Source organism: Candida orthopsilosis (genome assembly GCF_000315875.1).
Source record: "Candida orthopsilosis Co 90-125, chromosome 2 draft sequence".
Taxonomy (NCBI): domain Eukaryota; kingdom Fungi; phylum Ascomycota; class Pichiomycetes; order Serinales; family Debaryomycetaceae; genus Lodderomyces; species Lodderomyces orthopsilosis.
In genome coordinates, this window is record NC_018295.1 from 606,866 (window position 1) to 629,893 (window position 23,028).

Below are 23,028 nucleotides of genomic sequence, written 5' to 3' on the forward strand. Positions count from 1 at the left end.
TCTTCTGTCCCCTGCTTTATGCCATTGTTGAAGTCTGTGATGATGCTGTTCACAGTTTGTTCACGGATTGAATTCCACTTTTGGTAAATAGTTCACCACACAAAGTTTTCCGTCTTTAATCCCTTTTTTCTTAGCCACGAAGTTAAAAGACAACGAAAAGTGAGCGCAGCTGTTACAATGTTACTCACTGCAAACGAAAGCGCCCCGGTTTTGGCAGGATCTTTGAGTCATCATGCGGACAACAAATTCCTCATCGACTAATGTGCATGAGAGTGGTTAAGACTTGATGGGGTATATTTCAAAGTGTGGTGTGCCACTCCTGTTAACAACAAGATTGGCTCTGTTGACAAATCTTTGCTTTTCTACAAAAGACAGAGAGAGACGAATATATTCTGAATTGGACCGTGATAGTTCCATCTCCGACAATGCTTCAACTACATTGCATCCCCTTTAAGTTTGCCGTCTACCTAAACTTAAGCTACGACCACTAAAATGTGCCAAACACCGCATCCGTCTACACTATGGAATAAATACACGAATACCTGTGTAAAGAGACAAGTTCGTGTGTGTGGTAAGAGTCCTGTATACAATCGACCGTTGATGAAACGTGTATGAAAGAACCCTTGTCAAGCAACAAGCAAACACCAGGACTTGCAATGCTAGAGATGTGGGAACCTTCATCACAATGTTTAATGAATCCAAAGCTACAGAAATACAAAGTGCTACGTTGAAATACGTTGATGAAGTCGAATAGATGTTGATGTACATGGACACGAAGCACCACACCTTTTCGACATCATTTCCGTCAATGCTCTATGATAGGACAACATTTGTAAGCTCGAATCTACTCATTTTGCAATTCTAAAAGAGCTTTATTGAGAACTACAATTTGAACAGTACCCAAACTGCGGGAGACGGTATTTCTAAGAGAAGCTGGGGAAAGAACTTGAAAAATGATTCAGCTGATCTATTAATAGCATGCAACAACGGGAGCAGAGAACCACAAGTGCAAGGAGTAATGTCGAATAACCCAGTGATATTCGCGGAAGAGTTTCGGAGAAATCTTTCAGGTGCAGTCATCTATAAAGTTTGTAACTTTCTAAAAGCTAGACACGACTCCTTTGTACAAAGGCGATATGCGCTACCGTCACGAGTATTGCAACCACAATAGTACCCGCAAAGATGCCATTATACATGGGTGCAAGACAATTGAGAACGTTTTGGTTCATGGTGATTGGACTCAATCGAATTTACAAGCACCTTATAGTCCTTATTTTGTCCGATGGATATGAAGAGTATACACATCGTGGAAAAGATTATGCATTATTTATTGTGTTGCAAAATTTTTGGAATATCAAAAAAATAAAAAATGAAACGAAGTTGGGTATAAAAACGCAAATACAATAGAGCCAAAAATACAATCCATTTTACAATTCTTTCTTCTCTTCACCAGCTTTCCAAATCATTATGCGTTTAAGACTTCAAAGTGCGAAATTGTGTCTTTTCAAACGTGTCAATACAGACGAGGACAGATTGAAGTGTACCGAGCCATCACCAGGCCCTGTTTCTCCACCTGTACAAGATTTGGATATAAACTCCAAGCGGAAGCAACTGTTTATTTGTCAACTTACCAAGAAGTTCAACAAATTCAAGAGAATGAAACAGGATAATTCCTGTAGTGAACAATTGAGAACTAATTCTGGTTTTGACGAATCAGCTGCTACTCAACCAACCAATAATTTAAATGCCAATCATTTTGAATCGGATCAAATTGTCGAACAGTTACCAGCAGTTTCGACACAAGCTGCCGAGCTTGAAATGAATACTCAGAGAATTGCTACTGGGACCACTGTATACTCTATTTTTGGAAAATTGATGTTTTTGGGATTCAGCATTGAGAATATGAGTGTGCGTGAAGCAGTAGGAGAGATACTCCAATTCCAAATGGGGGAAATTCAAGAATTGAGTGGATTTTTAAATGCTATTTCATGCGCCAAAAGGACCAGTGGTGCATTTTTGAAATGGAATATAGACAGAAGATTTTCTACAGAAAGTTTGACTGATTTATTGAATATTCAAACAAGTATGAGGACTGAATTGTTAGGGACTAAATGTTTTGAAGACTTTATGAAGATGTTCCATCAGTTTGGTCAGGAATATAAAAGTGCACTTGACAGACATGAGAGAATGGTGCACAAGTATCCTTTCAAAGCTAAATGTAAAAGCTTTTATGAGAGGTATCAGAAGAGACTTGGCATTGACACGGAGGATGTGATGAATGTAATTTTTGGGCGACAACGCGCGCAACGTGAATTTGATGACATATGTTGGAAGTTGTCAAAAGCAACAGCGCCAGTGAATCTGAATTTGAAAAATTGTGACGCGGTTGTGAGAGACAGCAAAAAGAGAAGATCTTTTTCCGACGATGCTTGTTCAATGTTATCTATCGAAGGTGAATGTCAAGATGAGGCTGATGTCAAAAGCGAAATTGATGATGAAGTTGCTAATTCAGGAATTGACGGTGAAATTTTGAGAGCCCTATTTTATGAACAGGAGGACGCTCCTAGTGACATAGACATAGACATAGACATAGACATAGACCATGAAGAACAAGCCAATACTGCATTTGAAAATAGTCAAAAGGACATGGAAGCTAGTACGGTGTTGATGCTGCCGTTGTTAAATGTGGAAGAAGAAACACCACCACTTTGTAATGCAGATTCCGACTTCCTACGAATTATTGAAACCATTGAAAAAAGAGTGATGGCCCTTTTCCACAAAGATGAGAAGGCCAATATTGAGAAGAAGACTTCGCAGACAGAAGATATCAAGAATGACAGGATTGTTGAACAGAATGTGGATCCTGGAAATTACCTCGAAATGAATTCAGAAGGAGAAACCGAGCTGAACCTCGGTAGTGAAGAAGGGATAACTGCACAAACGTCGACAGAAAGCTATGATGTACCACAATTGGTTAGAAACCCAAAGTTGAATGACAATGATCAATCCCACACAAAGACCACCACCCTAGAATCAGCTAGCAAGAGTCATACCACGAACTCACACTCGGTGGGGTCGTGTGGAGGCTTCCTGTCTAGTGAGGATGTATCAGAAGGATTAATAAATGGACAAATTGTTGCAGCTAGAGACTCGCACTCGGTGCAAAGTCTTGGGGGCTCCAAAAACGACGAGCTTCCCTCACAGCCAACGCCAAATGTTCATGGATCCTGCTTGGTGTATTCCTGGGAAATGGCTTACAATGGGATTGTTCAACAAAATTTAAAGATGCAAAATGACTTTTTCAAGCGTGAATCTATCTTTAGAGATGAATGTCAACAACTAAGGGATCAAGTTCAGCCATTAATTGAGGAACGGAATAGGTTAGCTCTGGAAAATTATAGCTTACGAGTTCAAAGTTCAAAGCTTAAGAATAAGTTCAAGAAAGGCTTTTGGCTAAGGAACTCGAGTAAAGAAGTTGAAAAACGTTTCCAGAACAGTATCTGGAATTTGACAGCTTCAAGTGCAGCAATTACCCAAAAAATTAAACGAGGTTTAGAGAATAAGGAGAATTTGAGTGATTCTGAGATTGAAGAGTTGATGTCAAAAATTTATTCTCCAATGGAAAATCGATATCGACTGTCATCGGGTAGTGTCGTTCAACAACGGTTAATGGCCAATGTTGATAACGCGTGTCACGCAGATGAATTGGCAACCCCGGTTTATGGAAGTGATCAATGTCTAGATCAATGTCAAATGAGTTTGATCTGGAAATCTATGATTGATCTTCTTGAAGAAGATGCGCCAGGGATAATCAAACGCCTTGAATCTGACATCAAGGGTAGTGACGCAAAAGCGAAAGCAACAGAAATCACCAACAAGACCTTGAAGTTTATCCATGAACAAAGTGAAGAATGGAGGCAGGTTGGTTCAAGTTGCTGGCCGTGGAACAAGTCAAAGGTGATGCGAAAAAGAAAATCGATTATTAGTAAATTGGAACAGAAAAGTGAAGAAGTCAAGAAGTATGGCGAAGAACTTTGGTTGTTGATGGGAAACAACAGCCAATAGACAACAGACAAGTCGAGAAAATGTTACTAATGATACTGCTGATGAAGGTGCTGTGATTCCAAATACATTGCACACATAGTGCATGTTGATCACCCAATAACGGAGTGAAGGGTGTTTTTGCTATTGATCTATTGTTATATGTTAAAATTGTTAAAATTGTTAAAAATACAAAAAAATATAAAAAGTTTACAAAAGTATACTAAAAAAACTAACAAAATATAAAAGAAAAAAAAATGGAAGGGGTTTTGGTTGAAATCAATGAATAAAGAGGATATCTTAAGCTGGTGGTGTTCATCTTTTTTTGATAATGTTGGTGTTTTGGTGGAAGATGTTTGCATAATATTTTTGCTTGATTGAATTCTGGTCCGTTCAATTTGAGCCTTGCTTTGCTTCACACAACAAAAAAGAATGCTGGTAACATTTTTTTATTGCTGATTTTCGATTCGTAACTGTTTTTTTTTAATTATCATTGTGGTATTTTTAATCCTTGGTCACCCTGTAAGATGATCTCTTGAGTGTATATATATCTTCTGCTTAAAACTACTTGACACTGTCGTGAAGGGGAATATGGTTTTGTTTGAACTTTTATCTTATTCATGTCACGTGCAATGATTTTGTTAATGTACCTCGGCTAAAGTTTAAGTAGAGAAGTAGAGAAGTAGAGAAGTAGATAATTGGAGAAACCGAATTAAAGAAAGACATAAAAATAGTAATGTTTGAGTGTACACCTAAATAGGAGGTATTTGGAAGCAAGTGGGTAGGAGGGAGAAAAGATGGCAATGACAGCACCGAGTAAACGTATCTAGTGTAGTTTCATACAGGGTTCAAAACTCAGATAAGTCAAATTTGATTTTGGTTTTGGGGTTGTGTTTTAGTGTAAAAGCAAACTTAAAATAAAATACTCGAACTTTTTAACTTTGTGTGCAAATGAAAAGAACTAGTTTTGTATTATTGATTAGTTTGTACCTATTCCATTTTGAAATTAGCAATTGTCTTTTATGAAGAGTCGGTTGATAAATTGGAAAAGCAAACTAATGAAAACTTGGTCTCGGTATATCTGGTTGCTTTAAGTAAAGTATGTTTGCTATGTCTCTCTCCCACACACGCTCTCTCTTTCTCTTTCTCTTTCTCTTTCTCTTTTACTTTTGCTAAGTTTTAGTATGTTTGCTTGCTGTGAAACTATCTTTTACTATACGTTCTTTGAATGATTGGTGTATCTGCATCGGATATACTGTACCGTGTAATCATAATACCCGTTATCTAAGTAGTAGGAAAGATGTTTCTTGTCTTGTGATGGATTGGCTACACTCTAAATTGTTCTTAATTACACAAATACTGAGAGAGACTGTCATTTGTTGATAATTTATTATGTGTGGCTGCTATATCGGATAAGAAGATTTGTCATCTCTTTCCTTTACTTTTGCTTTTCTAGAATACACCTGTACGTATATGCGTATATATGTCATCATCACATACATACATACATACATACATACATACATACATACATACATACATACATACATATATGGCTGTTATACTATATGTGGTATGCATGACAATACAAGGTGTGTATGTTTGTATGTATGTATGTGATGTGAGATGTGTGTTTTGTATATAATGGCTCGGATATAAACAGCTTATCTTAGTGTAATAAAAGGAATCCTGTAAAGTGAGTTGTATTATTTTTTATTTCCTTCTTCCGTAATCAGTAATTTCCGATAAGACAACTCAAAGGTTGTTATTACTCACCAACTAAAATTACATTTCTTCTACGGAAGTATTATTATATATCATGTAGAGCAGTATTACCACCACCGCCCATGGGGTATGATTGAATGATCTTATATAATATTACCACTACTCCTTTAAAATGTGGAGAATGGCATTTACATAGTTTATGATTATATATATATATATATATATGTATATACTAGTTTAGGATGTTTTGCATTAATTGCGGTCTATAATACAATCTCTAAATCCCATAATACGCTCGGGAGTGATCATTAAATACCATAGCTAGTTAGGTACAATCGGGTATTGAATGGCTTCACAGTAATTCAAAAGTAATACAATAGTGAGGAAGTGCGTGTGAAAATTTACAAAAAAAGAAATAAAAATAAGTATAATAATAATAATAATAGAGACTGCAACACAATAGTGTATAGGGGGAACATATACAATATATGCAATAGACAATAGACAATAGACAATAGACATCAGATTCAGAATCAACCAATCAACCATATTGGAAGTACAATATATTCTACACAATTTATCACTTTACTTCTTCTTCTACCTACTTACTCCTTCCATTCCATCAACAGCACATCTACACTCCATATCCAACAAGTGGTACACATCTTATTTTTCATATGGTTACACTTTTATCACTGTTACATCTATATTTTTTTCCCCTATTATTCTTCACTTGTTTGAACAACGACCAACATATATTAAACAAGCACTTATATACAAAATACACATATAGAGCAACCAGTTCTTAACCATGTTTACTCAGGCTAGTCGCAACTATCACGACAATCACAGATTTCACTACCAACAGGCTCAACCCAATGACCGTATAACATCAATTGCAACCAACGAGATCCAACACCGATATCAACAACAACCACAACAGATACAATCTCCGGTAGCAAGAGAAAATCGACAATCTAATAACTATACCTATTTGTCTCCATCAACTGCAACCTCATCTTCATCTTCATCTTCATCCCTATTTTCCGCTGACAACAACTTTCCTGATCGTTGTGAAAATGAAAACAGAATCACCACCGAAGAAAACAATAGCAGCATTAGCAACAGCAACGACAGTGAGGAAAACTATCATTTGCAACAACGTTCATATTCACCACCAACACCATGTCCTTCAATATGGAGCAACTTTGATGCCAAACATGTTCCTGATAGTCATGAATTATTACAATTACTCGAACCTAACCCTGTTTTTCCTCCTGCTTATGATACTTTACCACCGGGTGGGTGTCCCAGGTTTCCCGTACTTCAACCTTTGTCGTCATTTGAAGAAGCCATCTATACCAACCTACACTCCCCTCAACTTGCCTCTCCAACAACAACAATAACTAACTCGTCAACGTTTTCTGCTGCCCCTTCAAATTCACAAGAAACAACCGAGACACTCCCGCCATCATACTCGCCGTCCATATACAAAATTGGAGTTGTTTCAAGGAAAGTGGAATGGGTGAACCCCTATGAGATGTCCACCAATCGAAGTTGGAAATATCTTATTTGTGAATTAAATTCAACTCAGTTAAACTTTTACAATATTCCACCAAGTTATGAAGAGAAGATATTGGATTTTGTCTCCAAGGATAAGAAGTTATCTTCATTTCAAAACACTACCAGGCGCATTCCAGCTAATGATTCTATATTAACCAATGATTTTGATCACCAGTTTTACGATTTTGTCAAGAATCAGGGCTTGCTTGAAGATTTGTCTACTGGATCTAAGAAAAAAGGTTTAGTTAGAACTTATTCGCTACAATATGCTAGGATAGGATTGGCTACTGATTATCAGAAAAGGGTTAATGTATTGAGGTTAAGAATCGAAAGTGAACAAATTTTGTTACATTTTGAAAACACCCAAGATTTAATTGATTGGAATATGCTGCTTACTGTGGGTAAGGATATTGCTATAGATGTTAATGAACGGGAATTACCCAAGTATAGAACTGTGCCAAGGCGAAGAAGAAGAGGCAACAGAAGAAACAGAAGCACAGGAGGCGTCAATGGAGGATATGCTAATCACTCCGCCTCAAATTCACCAACAGCCCATTTCTCCCGTTACAACCCAACAACCGAACAATTTGCAAACACAAAGAATATGTTCAAATCAGTCTCAGATGCAAATAAAATCAAAGGTAGATTTAACAAACTCAGATCCAAATTTTCGTCATCTAGATTGAGAAGCAGCTCGTCTCCATCACCAGCGACACCCAGTGGTAATCTTGGATCTAATGAGGACTCTCGTACAAGATTCAGATCTGCAACTAACTTTTCCGAGCGACAAGATTGCAGCAACAACGTAGCGGAGCAGAATTATCTGTATCAATCACAAGGAGGTGAATATTCGTTAGCTGCAGGTAGAAACCATCAATCCAATCATAACTTCAATTATGGCAGCTCATATGCCAACAGTTTTGAAGACGATGAGGACGATGTTGAAGATTACGATGAAGAGTTCAACGAGGTTTTGAGGAGATCTAGACATGAAACGCTGGCACTGACATTAACTCCACAAGGTGCTGTTGAAGATGATCAGGAGGATATTCAAAGTATGTCAGATTTACGTTTAGATGAGGATGAAGAGGATGGGTCAGGAGAAGGTGAAGAACAAGGTGAAGATGAGGAAGACGAAGGAGAAGACACAGAAAACGGGTTCATTTCTATGGCAAGAAGTCGTGGTATTTTTGCAATTGATGCCCCTGAACGCAAAACACGTTCCAACATTGCTGGAGGCGATGATTACAAATGGAATCCATGTCCAAATGAGGGATACAGTAAACGCAGGTATTATCGTAATTGTTTGCGTTGTATAAAACCCCTCACAATGGAGGATTCATGGGTTTACAAGCCACTAGTGAAGCCTACTCCATTTTCACCATTGAATGTTGCTTATCTTAAAGCAGTTAAATATGCAGGACCAAATGGTGAAGTCTTAGCATCGGCTTCAGTATCAGTTCCAAATTCTGGTGTTTCTTCATCGAGTGCCAGCATTACATCACTGTACCGCAAGAATGGAGGTGGTGGTGGAGCTGGACTTAACACAACATTGATGTTACCTGATACTGCATTGACTAAATTGCCTAATCACTTTTTGAAGGAGTTTTGTGTTGGACCACATGGATTGGTTCCCAAGGAGATCATATAGAGGAAGAGTGGGAGGTTCTGGATTTACAGTGTTCGGAATGGCTAACGGATTTAACGTTACTTTTGTATGTGTATTTTCATGAGTTTTATGACTGGTTTTATAGCATCTGTATCAAATACACACACGATATTACGCAATACATCAGAATGCCGCTACTCTACAGTTAAAGGCTGTTTCAAGCCACTAGTTTTCACTTTCGTATCTCGTAAATAAAACTTTATATTCTATTCATAACTTTTTTGAATTTATCGATCATCAAATGAAACTTTGAGGTTTCATATTTTTAGCACCAGAATTCATAAACTCTATAGTACAATGGTTTTGCTCTCAATGCTTCTTTTTCTTCTTGAATTTCTTGTTTAATCAAATCAATATCAACAGCAGATTTACCATTATCAAGATCAATATCTTTTGCCTTGATATAAAATCTCAAACTTCTCGTCCAAAGTTTATGACCAATATAAAACACAATCACAATGACTCCACCGAGATAAGTTTTGAAAAATGTAACTGCTTTTGGAGATTCACCAACGGGAAACAATGCAAGCCAGAATTGAAGTCCCAAAATAGCGACATTGGCAATTAATCCATAGTATGCACCAATAAGTCCTGTGTTTGATTTGTATGCAAGATCATCAGTTGATCTTCCTTGTTCCTTCATTGCCATACGATATCTAATGAAGGCGCCATTGATACTTCCCCATGTGAATAAAGTGGATAATCCTGATAACGCAACTAACCAAGCAAATACATCAGCTTGACTTTTGGAGGCGGAGACGAAGGATAATAATCCAATAAACGCTGAAGTTCCAATTCCAGCCAATGGTCTTCCCTTTCTATCAACGTATGTGTAAATCTTAGGCGCAAGACCTTGTTCAGCTAAAGCCAATATGGTTCTTGAAAATCCATAAACGGCAGAGTTGGCAATGGCCAAAAGGGCCACCAAGATAACAACATTGAAAACTGAAGGCAATCCCTTGATACCACCTTGTTTGATAGCAATGACAAATGGAGAAGCTGCATTTCCGCTGGCACCAACTAAATCAGGATTTTCAGGGTTAACCAAACATCCAAGCAACGTCAAAGTAGTCATGTAAAAAATAAGAATTCTCCAAACAACTTGTTTGATAGCTTTTGGTAAGATTTTTCTTGAATCTCCTGCTGATTCACTTGATGTTAATCCAATTAATTCGGTTCCTGCTAATGAATAAGTTGCCGTTAACAACACTGACACAACTCCTTTAAACCCAGTAGTGAAAGGCGGATGCCAGTTTTTACCTCCAATAAAGCCTTGGTCTCCACCACCACATATCAATACAATGGCCAAGATATTGAAGCCAACAATCCCCAACAATTTGATGATTGAAGCAACAAATTCAGTTTCTCCGAATCCTTTGTTACCACACATGTTTAAAAAGAAAATCAATACATAGAATATTGCTACCCATGCATCACTGTTGATATCTGAATTCCAGAAATTGATCGTCAATGCTGATGCCACCAATTCCAATGGTAAGACAATAACCCAAAACATGGCGTAATTCCAGCCCATAGCAAAACCCCAACTTGGATCAACAAATTTAACGGAATATGTAGCAAATGAACCAGTGACTGGATAACTACTGGATAATTCTGCCAATGATTGCATTGTACAGTACAAGAAAGTGGAAACAATACTCCAAGCAACAATTAAACTGGCAGGACCATTTTCCATGGCTAGCCCTGACGCAACTAGTAAACCAGACCCTACACATCCACCAAGAGCAATCATTTGCAATTGTCTCTTTTTAAGGGTTTGTTTGAGAGGCGCATGAATACTTCCTTCTTCAATGTCATCATTGTTGTTGTTGTTATCCCCTGTCTTGTTGGTGGAATCGGCATCTTCTGAATTGGAACTGGATGTCAGCTGTGGTTGAGGTCGACTACGATTTGATTCTGGTGGTTTGAATGAGTCTTTGAAATTTGTCCATGCACTATGTTTGGGTTCATTTGTTGAGCTAGTTATTGATGTGGCATTGAGTTCGTTTATGCTTTTCTCCTGCAGTTTAATTGATGCTACTGGTGAGGACGACATCTTTTGTTCTATAATATGTGGTTTATTGATGTGAATTTCCTGAGTTAATTCTGCTTTGACGGTTGTAGAAGCAGTGGCTATGAGATCGAAACTGATGGATTATGAACTGTAAATATAGTAATGCAAATGCAATTGTGAATAATAAAGTGGAGTAAGCTAAAGATAAAAGCTCAAGAAAGAAAGAACGTTATAAAAGTGGTGTGGTCAGGGATGGTGAAAAAGATTTCCTTGACTTTGAAAAATTAAGAAAGAAAACTAAGACTATAAAGAGAGGGTTTATAAGTTTTGAGCCTATATTTCTATTTTTTTTAGTCACTCGATGCAAAGTGTATTAATAATTAAACTAAAGGGACTTCAATAAAAAGATCTTGGCTTGTGTAAGCCATCAAACTGTATATGTGTCTTACTTATGAGTAATGAAATCTTGTCTTATACTATGAAGAATGAGTGATGATTTTAATGTTTTGTGTATTTTGCAACTGTTCTTGTTTCTTTTTCTTTTCTTTTTTTTTTCTTTTTTTTTCCTGCATGTAAATGTAAATTTCTTTTTTTATACACTCTACTGTTTGTACACTGAACAACTTGGTGGAAAGGCGCATTTTTGTACAACTAAGGACTTTTGTTGTCTCCCGCTAACGGCTAATACAAAAAGAATAGCAAAGCATCTTCTCTTCTCTTGTCTTATGACCTCTCAGTGTGAAGTAACCATTTTTTATGTACATTGTGTAACACCTTTCTTTCTTTTTGATTGAGATAGCGTCTTTTAGTAGAGGAGCATATATACATACACATGTCTGTGGGGTATACTAATTAACATATTTGACGTCTCTCCTAAGGGACAAGAAATAATAACATCAAAAGTAAAGCAACAGTAAGCTACTATAAAAAAATTTTTCAAAAATAAACGGGGCAATTATAGGGTTATTGACGGCACTGGACAATATGCAAGCTTATGCCGGAACAGGGATTCATTGATATCATACATTACTTTATGTCAAACGTAAAATATTTTACTTTCAAAATGCCTTACAGACAAGAACAAAAAAATAAAAACATGTTTGCGCTTAACTTTAAAGAAAAGGTATTTGGTAGCGTTTGGTGAAACACGGCACTTTGAAACTATTTCTGAGTGCGATAAAGGGAAACAAATATAAAACAGCCAAGGGTGAAGTATCTGTAATGCATAGTTAATCACCCTTATATATATTAAATCGCAGCATTTTCTACTCCGCATCCAACCCCCTCTTCTCTGTTGATTTTCAACACATCCATCCAATTGATATGTGCAATTGATGAATTTCTTTTGTTAACACCTGATGAAGGGATTAATCACTTTTACAGAAGGTTCAAGTTTCCATTTGTTAAATTGCTTTTCCTGTGTAATGAGCTTTGGCACAGTGAGGCTTTAATCGATACAGTCATAACCCTGTCATATCACATTTGTGTTGGCGCTGGTTTTGTTTTTGTCGGTCACCATTGAAGCGGAGTTTTTCTTCCGACCATCCGCCAATTCTTTTTTCTCAGTCAAACTGCCGCATAGTCGGGATTCGCATCGCCGCTAATAGCTACCCTCTTTTTCCTTTGGCTCACTTTCTCCATTTCGGACTTTTGCGAAATCGTCAATGTTCATGAGAAGGGGAACTCCTACTGAGTAATGCCGAAATAATGGAGAGCTGGTGAGATCTCGATCTCTCTCGTAAAGGCAACCGAGATCTAAATTCGATAAGAGAGTTGCCGTTTATCTTGAAAATAATATCACTCTGTTGTTCATAATAAACACTTGGTCTATCCGTCAATCGGGATCCATATATTCATCATGTGTGGACATTGGTGGAATGGTCTGAATGCACGTGGCAGTAGCTCTTTTGAAGTGACAACCTTTCTAGTCTTTCAATTATTAATTTCTGCGAGTCTTAATTGTGATTAACTAGGTAACCTTTTGACGTGTATCTCATCTTACTTTGTAATTTTGTTTTCGAAACCTCAACTTACTACTATCTATGTAGTATATTGATATTTAGATCAGAAGTTTGTATTAAAAGCTAAACATATTTGCTACAAATTATTGCAAAAAAAAAGAAACATTAGTTCTTAAACCACATACGAAAATAACCACATTTTTGATTAAAGCTACAGTTAAGTTAATCCAAGTACACCACACCCATCATCATTTCTTTCTCTATAACTTTCCAGATAATAATTTATAGAAAGTAATCATAAAGTAGCTTGAATCTTTTGATTTATTATAACTTCAATTTGCCCTACAATTTTTGTGTCATTACGTCATACATCATATAAGTGTACGGCGAGGAGTCAACAAAGGCTACACATGATCTACACGTCGGTTCCATTCTCAATGACTTGTGGCTTCAAGAAGCCGGGGGTTCATAAGCTCTCCAGGTAACCAGACAGAACCTTTTTTTCCGTATTAGTGTAATATGGTGTGCTCAACGTGGCGTGAATGTATGGAGCAATAGAAAAACAAAAATGAACACAAACAAAATTCGGGTTTCCGTAAACTTTGGGGAAAGAAAGAGAGAGGCAAATGCGTGTGCGAGTGGTGGAGTCTCTTCAACTAAAAATTGATCAACTCTATTCACAACATCTTTAACCCAAGCAGTTCAGTACCTCATCAATTATAAACTTTTTTAAATCAACTCACTTCAATTGCAATGTCAGACTCAAACTTAGAATTCAGATCAACTCAAGATCCAGCTAAATTGAAGGAGCTATTCACATTATGTGGCAGTGAATGGGGCGGACCATTGGATGCTTCGGAGTTTGGTGAAATTCAAACCCAAAGCATTGAGGAGTATATTAAAAGTGGTATAAAGGTGGAAGGGTTTTATATCGAAGATACAGCTAAAGGATTGGTTGTTGCCACGACAATAATAAAGCATTTGAAAGGGTTGTACAAACCTGCTGATAGATCGAGTTTGATCTCTTCGACACCAGACCCATCCTTATTCGGCATAAAGAACATCACATCTTTGTTAGTGAGTTTTGTCTTCACCCATCAAGATTACAGAAAGCAAGGGTTGGCTGAAAAATGCATATCTCAAGCAATTGCAACCACAGAAAAAGAAATTGTCAATGAACATTTAAAAAAAAGTGACGACTCTGTCAATGACAACTTTAGGAAAATGACACTTGACAATTTTACTGGTGAGGTTGATCAACAATTGGCAAATTACTATCTTGGAAAAGAGTACGTTTGGTTTTTGTTTTCTGGTGTACAAACTTATTACAAACGATTTGGATTCAAGAGTTACCCTCTCGATTTTTATGAAATTCCAATTCAGGAATTAACCGAGGGACAAGAGACTGTTTTGAAACAATTAATTGAGGATCTGGAGCAACAGAACGAACAGCAACTCGATGCAAAGTCAAAAATTATGGGGAAAAGGGTCAAATTGTTAAACTGGAACAACGAGGAAGATAGGGATGTAATTCAATTTATTTTACAAACAAAGGAATTGGAAATACTCTCAGAGTTGAACAAATTAAGCTATCATTCTGAATTACAAGGTGATAGGAAATCCTCGACTTCGCTCACCAATATGTCCAATATTTTGTCAATGACTAAGATTGGATCCCATAGCACCTTGTCGGCAATAGGTGAAACAACAGCGGGAAAACCAAAAGGTTTTGAAGATGCTTCAAGAAGAAAATCTTCTGCATTGAATCAAACAGTACCAAAATTTGCTATCAAGCCTTCATTTGCTGATTATAGGAGTAAGGTTGTTGGTGCTTTAGGCTATGCCAAGTCTGAACAAAGCAAGACATTCACCGAAATTCAAGGAGCTATTATTACAAACGACTTACAAAGAAGGTCGTATTACATTTTGTGGAACTCGTTAAAAGGCGAGTTTTTCATTACAGGTATGGGTGAAATCATTTATGAAAGTGTGTTACCATCGGCCAATCCACGTAGAAGGGGATCGTCATTCACAGGACTCAACGATTTGGGTGGCTACAATTTCCAAGATTTGGATATTTTGATTTCTGCAGCTTTGTACACGGCTAAGAACCGTAGTGCTAAGTTTGCGAATGTATATGTTTCAACCCATGACTTGCCTAGTGATATACCCGATGCAGTTATGCATGATTTTTTCATCAACTACCTTCCATTCTCATCCTACGCTCTGGATGAATATAAAGAAAAGAGGAAGGAAGCAAAGGCAACAAGTACCGAAGAGCACAGGGTTGAGCTTCTCTCTGATAATGGTAAGAAAGTTGGTGTTTTGCCAATGGTGAAACAATTTGGAAGCGACAAGAGCGAATTTGAGATTGATTGGTTAGACAATGGAATGTGGTGTTGGGGTTGAGATTGTGTTGGAAAAGTCAAACTAGAGAGGGGTGTTCCACTGAGATAGAAGTTTAGTATTTAGAGATCCCTCTGCGTCTTTATACAGTTTATAGAGCTGAAGGAACTAAAATATCAACTGATCACTTTCTTCCTCTTTTGTGTTAGCATTATAGTAGATGGGAGATGTTAAGTAAAAACACAAAGGAATTTTTTTTTTTTTTTGGACTTCCTGGAGGAGAAGCCAAAGCCAAAAGGATAGACCATTTAGATTAGACACTTCCCTTACTGGCGAAGATATTCCAGATAATGAGAGAAAACGAGGATGCTACTACCGGAGCAAAGAACTCTTTCGAGAATTTGGTACATATTGCTAGCAATATGTCACAGGAATTTCAAAGATTGAAACAAGATGAGTCAAGACATTCAAACCAGGGCCAAGTATTTGATCATCAATCACAATCCCCCACTCCATCAATAAACTCTACAGGGCATCTAAAAGATCCAGGCTCGAACACACCTTCTAATGTGGCCACCTCACCCACAAATCAACTGCAGTCCCACACAGAGAAGCAAGGAAAAGTTAAAAGAATGGCATGCGTTGAATGCCGACAACAAAAATCGAGGTGTGATGCCCATGAAAGACACCCCGAGCCTTGCACTAGATGTGCCAAGAAACATTTGAAATGTGACTTGAAATCAGACTACAAAAGAACATACAAAAGAGCGAGAATAGCTCAAATTGAGAAGGAGTTTATGGAGTTAAAAAAGACGTTGAATACCGCCCAAGCTGCCGAGCTTCTTTCACGATTTCCATCATTAGCAAACGGTGAAAATAAGGAAAGCAACAGGGAATTCAATTCAGAAGAGAGGAATAATTTCGAGGCATCGCATCCGAGTGTCAGAGATGGAACCGGCCACGTTTCCCAAGTGCAAAATCAACCAACCGAAACTATACCTCCTGCTTACCCGCAAAGTACAAACGTACGTAATGTGGCCATCGTTAACGAGCCACAGGCTTGTCAGAATACGCAAACCGATACCGCTGAGTCACGTTTCGACAATGGTAATTTGACCTATGATGCCAAACTTTCCAACAACAATATCCTAAGGATACCCCAAGACCTAAGGCTTTCAGAAGAGGTGTTGCATTGTGAGGACAAGTCAGTTGAGTCTATAACCTTAACTTCAAGTACAATTAAAGAACTTTTCATGGAATATGTTTTGCGATACCATCCAATTTTCCCTGTCGTTGATGTCACCAAAGGGCCCGAAAGGATATACAGACTTTGCCCACCTTTGTTCTGGGTAATCATCTTCGTTTCTTTAAGAAGGTTCAAAGAAGGGTTTTCCAAGACTTTGTTGATCCAATTGTCACCTATAGTCAAAGGCATTCTTGCCGAAATTATGATTTCACCAATCACGAGATACAATCCTACGGAGGAGGACGAGCCTATTTACAACGTCAGTTCGGTGTACTCAGTTCAAGCGTTTTTGTTGTATTCATATTGGCCCCCAATCACGTCTTCACTTAGCGCAGATTCATCTTATAGTACCGTCAGCACAGGATTTTTTCAAGCAATACGAATTGGGTTACATGCTCCGTCATCGTTTACTAGTGGGAAAAATTTAGATTCCCAGCCAGCAAACAAAATTGCACAACAGCAAAACATGTTACAAGAACAGGTCAAGACTTGGATAGCGACAAATGCAGCATCTCAATTCATTGCCACTGCTTTTGGGTACCCAGCGTGTGTCCAGTTTGACTCATCCATCTGGTATTACAGTAGACCAGGTAGTGACGTTCAAATTCCAGAAGACATCAAGTCCATGTTGTTAATTGCGCAATTCGAAGATCAAATGGCTAGGTCTCTCAATTCTAATCCAACGGATCCTTGTGGACTAAGTGATGCTAACGAGAGGGTCTCCTTGTTGAAGCTACTTGAGAAGAGAGTTGATGAGTTGGAAGTCATAATTTCTCATACAACACTGCATGATGCATTCAAATTCAGAATGTTTGAAATTTTGGCTTCCAAAGTACATCTTTTTAGCTACTACTTTATGGATTCTTCCAAAATTTCTGAATTTGAACTAAAGACGGGTTTGATTAAACTTTATAATGCGGCAACTAGATTGGTATCATTCACTCAAAATTGCCAAGTCGAAGACAAGAAGTTCATCAAGTATCTTCCCGGGGTGTACTTACTCAATCTTTGGCAAGCTGCGTGTATTATTGGGAAGTTGGTTCATTCCAGCTTGAAGAATGTGATTGATGTGACTGTAGGGAAACAGAGTTACGAAGCAGTTGTTGGTTTGACTGCCAGGGCGTCCATACTTAAACATGACATGGCCTTCCGATCAAGTGGTATTACAAGAAATATGTGGCTGCTTTTCCGACAATTGGATAACCAAAACTTGAACAGTTTAAGTATAAACATCAGGAATAGAATGGCGGCATCAGTGTTTTTTGATTGTTTGAATTTGATTAGAGAAAAGGCAGGAATGACAAATTTGAGAGTGAAAACCGATGATCGAAATCCAGTCCAAGGAACAAATATAGAAGAGGGACCAGAGGAAAATTTGCACGCAGAAGAGGATCTGGATACAGAAGCGCGTAGTAATTCTACCCACAAAGACAAACGGTCTTTATCCAATGAAGAAGATGCTGAACAAAAAGCAAGAAAGATAATCAGAACAATACCTTTAGACCCTGAACCAATTTCAGCTGGTGCAACAAAAAGAAGCTCCATCTTTAAAGTTGTAAACTCTTCAGCCGAGTCCACACCAGTGATGAAAGCTGACCACAATACCCCAGATGCAAATAGGCACCATCAAGGTCCACCTTTCCAACCGGACGCTCATTTAGTACATGGATCTCAAAATAGAATCCTGAGAAATCAAGACCATGTAGCAACTACTCCATCATTTACACAGCCTGTCCACTTTACGAACCAACAAGGAGATCAGTTACATAACCTAAATGACGAATATCAACCATTTACTTCGAACACATCTTACCAACAACCACAATCAACCTCCACTTACAATGACTCTCCATTACAACTGGGTTTAGAAAGTTTAGATTTAGATAGGTTTGATAGTGATATGTTGTGGAGAGATGTGGACAGCGTCATGAATGATTTCGGATTTCATATGGGTTGAAATTAGCTATTGAATGTACTATATTTATATTTATAAAGAAGACTCTATTACATATATCATCTCGATATACACGACTATGTGACACAAAGTCAAATTTGTCAGTGTAAATTTTTCAAAATTTTTTTTTTCTTCTTTTCTCTTGAAATGGTGAAAATTTATTACTGAAACTATCCACAAGACAATTACCTCTTACAAATCCACAATAATCAAGTCAGGATGTCATATGACGATATAGAAAACGCAACTCCAGATATTGTTATTGGAAGCACTATCGAAGAAGAAGAAGAGGATTACCGGTATGAGAATGAAAGTGACAATGAAGTGCAACAAGAAAAAGATTTGGATGACTCACAGCTGAAGGGCAAAAAATCAGTTGCCTTTGCGGGATTGGATGAGGAGGATGATGAAAAAGCCGAGGAGAGGGCCAAGAGGGAGTTCGAAGAAGGTGGTGGTTTACCTGAGCAACCTACAAACCCGGATATTTCCCAGCTTACACCACTTTCGCCTGAAATCATCAACAGACAAGCCACAATCAATATTGGTACAATTGGCCACGTCGCACATGGTAAGTCAACTGTAGTCAGAGCCATTTCGGGAGTCCAAACTGTTCGTTTCAAGGATGAATTGGAGAGAAACATTACTATTAAATTGGGTTATGCTAATGCCAAAATTTACAGGTGTGATAACCCAGAATGCCCTGAACCAGGTTGTTACAAATCCTTCAAATCAGATAAAGAAATAAGACCCAAATGTCAGCGTCCAGGTTGCGAAGGTCGTTATAAGTTAGTTAGGCACGTTTCGTTTGTCGATTGTCCAGGTCACGATATTTTGATGAGTACAATGTTGTCTGGTGCTGCTGTTATGGATGCAGCTTTGTTACTTATTGCAGGTAATGAAAGTTGTCCTCAACCACAAACATCTGAACATTTGGCAGCCATTGAGATTATGAAGTTGAAGCATGTTATAATTTTGCAAAACAAGGTTGATTTGATGAGAGAAGAGTCAGCATTGGAACATGAAAAGTCTATTATTCAGTTCATAAGAGGTACCATAGCTGATGGTGCACCAATAGTTCCAATTTCGGCACAATTGAAATATAATATCGATGCCGTCAATCAATTCATAGTCAACTCCATACCTGTCCCAGTTAGAGACTTTACTGCATCACCAAGATTGATTGTTATTAGGTCTTTCGATGTCAACAAACCTGGTGCTGATGTTGATGACTTGAAGGGAGGTGTTGCTGGTGGTTCTATTTTGACCGGTGTTTTCAAAATTGGTGACGAGATTGAAATTAGACCTGGTATTGTTACTAAAGATGACCAGGGAAGGATCCAATGTAAGACGATATTTTCCAACATTGTTTCATTATTCGCAGAGCACAATGATTTGAAATTTGCCGTACCGGGAGGTTTGATTGGTGTTGGTACTAAAGTCGACCCAACATTGTGTAGAGCTGATAGATTGGTTGGTCAAGTTGTTGGGGCTAAAGGAAACTTGCCATCCATTTACTCGGATATTGAAATCAATTACTTTTTGTTGAGGAGATTGTTGGGTGTAAAGACTGAGGGACAGAAGCAAGGTGCAAAAGTTAGAAAATTGGAGGTTGGTGAAGTTTTGATGGTGAATATAGGTTCGACAGCCACCGGTGCTAGGGTAGTCGCTGTTAGAGCAGATATGGCACGTTTACAATTGACCTCCCCAGCATGTACCGAAATCAATGAGAAGATTGCCTTGTCTAGACGTATCGAGAAGCACTGGCGTTTGATTGGTTGGGCAACGATCAAAAAGGGAACAACTATAGAACCTGTCGTTTGATTCCAAAGTTGAAAAGGGCTATATATAGGTATTTAATTTTGTACAAATAGAATTTGCAGAGTTTTATATTTTGTCAAGGCTATTGAGAAACTTTGGTAAAGAGTCTACCTGCATCATCTTGTACAAGTGGGCACTGATCTCGTTAAACAAGTAGGTTAGCTCCTTCAACACCTGGTCCAAATTAATATTCTCGGTGCTATTCAAATGTTCTTTTGTTGTGTCAATTTGTTCATGTGAAAATTCATCCGTTGGTGTTTGCATGTACGTTTTCAAGTCGCTTCTGTGATTTGTTTCTTCATTGGAAATTCGTGTTAATAATTTAACTACTTGCAGCCTCAAGCTGTAATCAATATTCAACATAGAGGGTGAGTCATGAACAATATAGGTGTTGTAAATCTGGTACGCAATCGACATGCACTTATCTCGAGAACTGGTTTGGTGTTGCATAGTCTGCTTGTTTAATATGTCATCGCCACCTTCGTGTCCACCAACGCACATCAAATCATTCCAAAGTTTGACATTATCCTGGAATGTTTGCAACTGACAATATGCGTCAAAGTTTTCCAAACAAAACTCGTTTTCCAAGTGGCATTTGAATTGGAATTTTAAGCCGGGATCTTGCATGATAGTGTCCAAAGAGACTTTGGGACTGAATGGGTTTTGCTTGCATAAGGGGTTGTGGTCAGACTTGGTGCCAACTTTACTCCACATACAAAGGGCTACTCCCTTATCATCCAAGCGATAGTATTGTTCCTTGTGAAACTGTAAACTACTTTCACCTGGATTGAAGGCTTTGATCAACTTTTGGCTAAGAAATAAGTTTGCAACCACAATTGCATGTTTTGGTCTAACGATGTCAGTGCAGTCCATGAGCCATTGGGTGATAGCTTTTCCACTTATGCGATAAGCAAGTAGCATAGAATCCTTGGTGCTATCAAAAATTTTCTCCTTGTGTAGTCTGACGCCAACCGATGAAACGTAGTGTTGCATGTGGGCATCTGATTCGGGATTCAGGAAATATCTGTGATGATACGGACTCATCCCTGATATGTTTGATACGGAAGGGCCCCCACCAAAAGGTTGTGACAGCTTTAAAGTTTTCTTTTGGTATTCCAGAAACCTAAATGGATTGGTTGGCTTTGATAGAGAAACAGAAGCCGAATGTTTGTTGAAATTACCACCATTATTCATTTGGGAGAATTCACCTGTGCTCTTACCAAAAATAAACTCTCCCCTCTCAGTCACACAAGTTATTGGATCCGGCTTATTCATTGGTGACCATACATTTGGATAAGGACCCAATAGTCTTGCAAATAATAGATGTATTAAACTTTTGGAGTAAATAATCTTGTCAGTTACTTGGTCACGATCAAAATAAAACAACTGCATTGAGTTGTAGGAGTTTTGAAGCAAAATATCTGGCATATCCAGCTTTTTAATTCCCACCTTTTCACAAAATGATTGAACCACAGCCAAACCTTTGGCTGTTGGTTGTAACCAAACATTGTGTTTAGGCTCCGCCCGTGTCCTATCAGCTGGAGAATGCAAAAGTTTAGCTTTGTAGAACTGGTTAATTAATGTGAGCGCAATCTCTGGTCGAAAGCTATAAGATAAGCAAGTAACCGTACTTGATGAATCTATTTCGACCCGAAGGTGAGTCATCCACTCGATTGCCGTCAGGAGATGAAATGAGTAAGGGTACTTTTTGCTCAATGCAATGGGTCTAATTTTGCAGAGCGGTAGCGAAGATGCGCCTTTGCTTTTGGATGATGATGATGAACTGGACGGGCTCTTTGGAAGTTGTAATGAGATAATTAACATGGCGAAAATATCTTTCAAATCCTTTTCATAAATTTTGCCACTACTAGTTCGATTAAACTTCTTCATTACAGCCTCGTGTAACACATTTGAGTCGGAGGATGTTATATCATTGGCAAATGTGCTAGGTAGATCAAGCGATGACGATGACGAAAGCAGTTTTTCGGTTTGTTGATGTGGTTCCTCGTTATGATTTGGAAGAGATAACAGCGGAGTTGGAACTACGATGAAATGTTGGCTCAACAAGGTAGCCTTAAAGTTTGAAGCTGGGATTGTTGTTGATTTGGTCGCTTTGCAAATCTCAATTGTATCCGTATTCATCTGATAAAGTAGAGTTCAAATACCTTCGGGCACCCTCCTACTTTTTAGCAAAATATAGATTTGAAATATCCTTTATACATGTAAGTTAACATGGCGAAAACTCTAACGTCTTTATTACTTTTGATGCCCAATCATTTGAAACACCAATTTTGCTTGCAACATTGAAATAAAAAAACTAAATTTAAAAATTGGTGTTTAAGTAGTAGTAAGAAGTTTCAAAAACTCGCCTCTCTTTGATCGTAAAATAAAATTTTACACAACCATTTTCAAAAGTATGTCCCTTTCGTGTTTTAGGTTGTTGGGTTATTGTTAAGTTTTATTGGTAGGTTTCCTTCCTGATACAAAACATAAAAATAAATTTGATACTTTGGTTATATTTTGTGTTATAATCTCAAACATGAAAATAATCATATATACCCAAGTCAATCAATCAGTATTACGTAAATCTAAATACATCTGTAGTATAAACGTTTTAGAATTATCAAATGAGCAAACAAGACTAATAAACAACGCAGTGGGTGTTGAATAATAGTAAATAGCTCGTCGAAA

The 23,028-nt window shown here is 37.9% G+C and overlaps 7 protein-coding genes across 7 annotated transcripts; 5 read left to right on the forward strand and 2 right to left on the reverse strand. All coding sequences in view use genetic code 12, as the record gives it.

Annotated features, from left to right (window-relative positions):
- Window positions 1–1,467: 1,467 nt before the first annotated feature.
- CORT_0B02920 (mannosyltransferase) lies at window positions 1,468–4,065 on the forward strand (the record flags this gene model as incomplete). Its single annotated transcript, XM_003867396.1, has 1 exon — window positions 1,468–4,065. The coding sequence occupies one exon, from the start codon at window positions 1,468–1,470 to the stop codon at window positions 4,063–4,065; it is 2,598 nt and encodes an 865-aa protein (XP_003867444.1).
- Window positions 4,066–6,577: 2,512 nt separating this feature from the next.
- On the forward strand, window positions 6,578–8,980 carry CORT_0B02930 (hypothetical protein; the record flags this gene model as incomplete). The annotated part of the gene is made up of 1 exon (XM_003867397.1): window positions 6,578–8,980. The coding sequence occupies one exon, from the start codon at window positions 6,578–6,580 to the stop codon at window positions 8,978–8,980; it is 2,403 nt and encodes an 800-aa protein (XP_003867445.1).
- Window positions 8,981–9,263: 283 nt separating this feature from the next.
- Window positions 9,264–11,054, reverse strand: CORT_0B02940 (Gap6 general amino acid permease; the record flags this gene model as incomplete). Its single annotated transcript, XM_003867398.1, has 1 exon — window positions 9,264–11,054. One exon carries the CDS (start codon window positions 11,052–11,054, stop codon window positions 9,264–9,266), a length of 1,791 nt encoding a protein of 596 aa, XP_003867446.1.
- A 2,672-nt stretch (window positions 11,055–13,726) lies between these two features.
- Window positions 13,727–15,382, forward strand: CORT_0B02960 (hypothetical protein; the record flags this gene model as incomplete). Its single annotated transcript, XM_003867399.1, has 1 exon — window positions 13,727–15,382. The coding sequence occupies one exon, from the start codon at window positions 13,727–13,729 to the stop codon at window positions 15,380–15,382; it is 1,656 nt and encodes a 551-aa protein (XP_003867447.1).
- A 287-nt stretch (window positions 15,383–15,669) lies between these two features.
- CORT_0B02970 (Leu3 predicted zinc-finger protein) lies at window positions 15,670–18,522 on the forward strand (the record flags this gene model as incomplete). The annotated part of the gene is made up of 1 exon (XM_003867400.1): window positions 15,670–18,522. One exon carries the CDS (start codon window positions 15,670–15,672, stop codon window positions 18,520–18,522), a length of 2,853 nt encoding a protein of 950 aa, XP_003867448.1.
- Window positions 18,523–18,738: 216 nt separating this feature from the next.
- Window positions 18,739–20,340, forward strand: CORT_0B02980 (Gcd11 protein; the record flags this gene model as incomplete). The annotated part of the gene is made up of 1 exon (XM_003867401.1): window positions 18,739–20,340. The coding sequence occupies one exon, from the start codon at window positions 18,739–18,741 to the stop codon at window positions 20,338–20,340; it is 1,602 nt and encodes a 533-aa protein (XP_003867449.1).
- Window positions 20,341–20,403: 63 nt separating this feature from the next.
- Window positions 20,404–22,479, reverse strand: CORT_0B02990 (Sst2 protein; the record flags this gene model as incomplete). The annotated part of the gene is made up of 1 exon (XM_003867402.1): window positions 20,404–22,479. One exon carries the CDS (start codon window positions 22,477–22,479, stop codon window positions 20,404–20,406), a length of 2,076 nt encoding a protein of 691 aa, XP_003867450.1.
- Window positions 22,480–23,028: the final 549 nt, after the last annotated feature.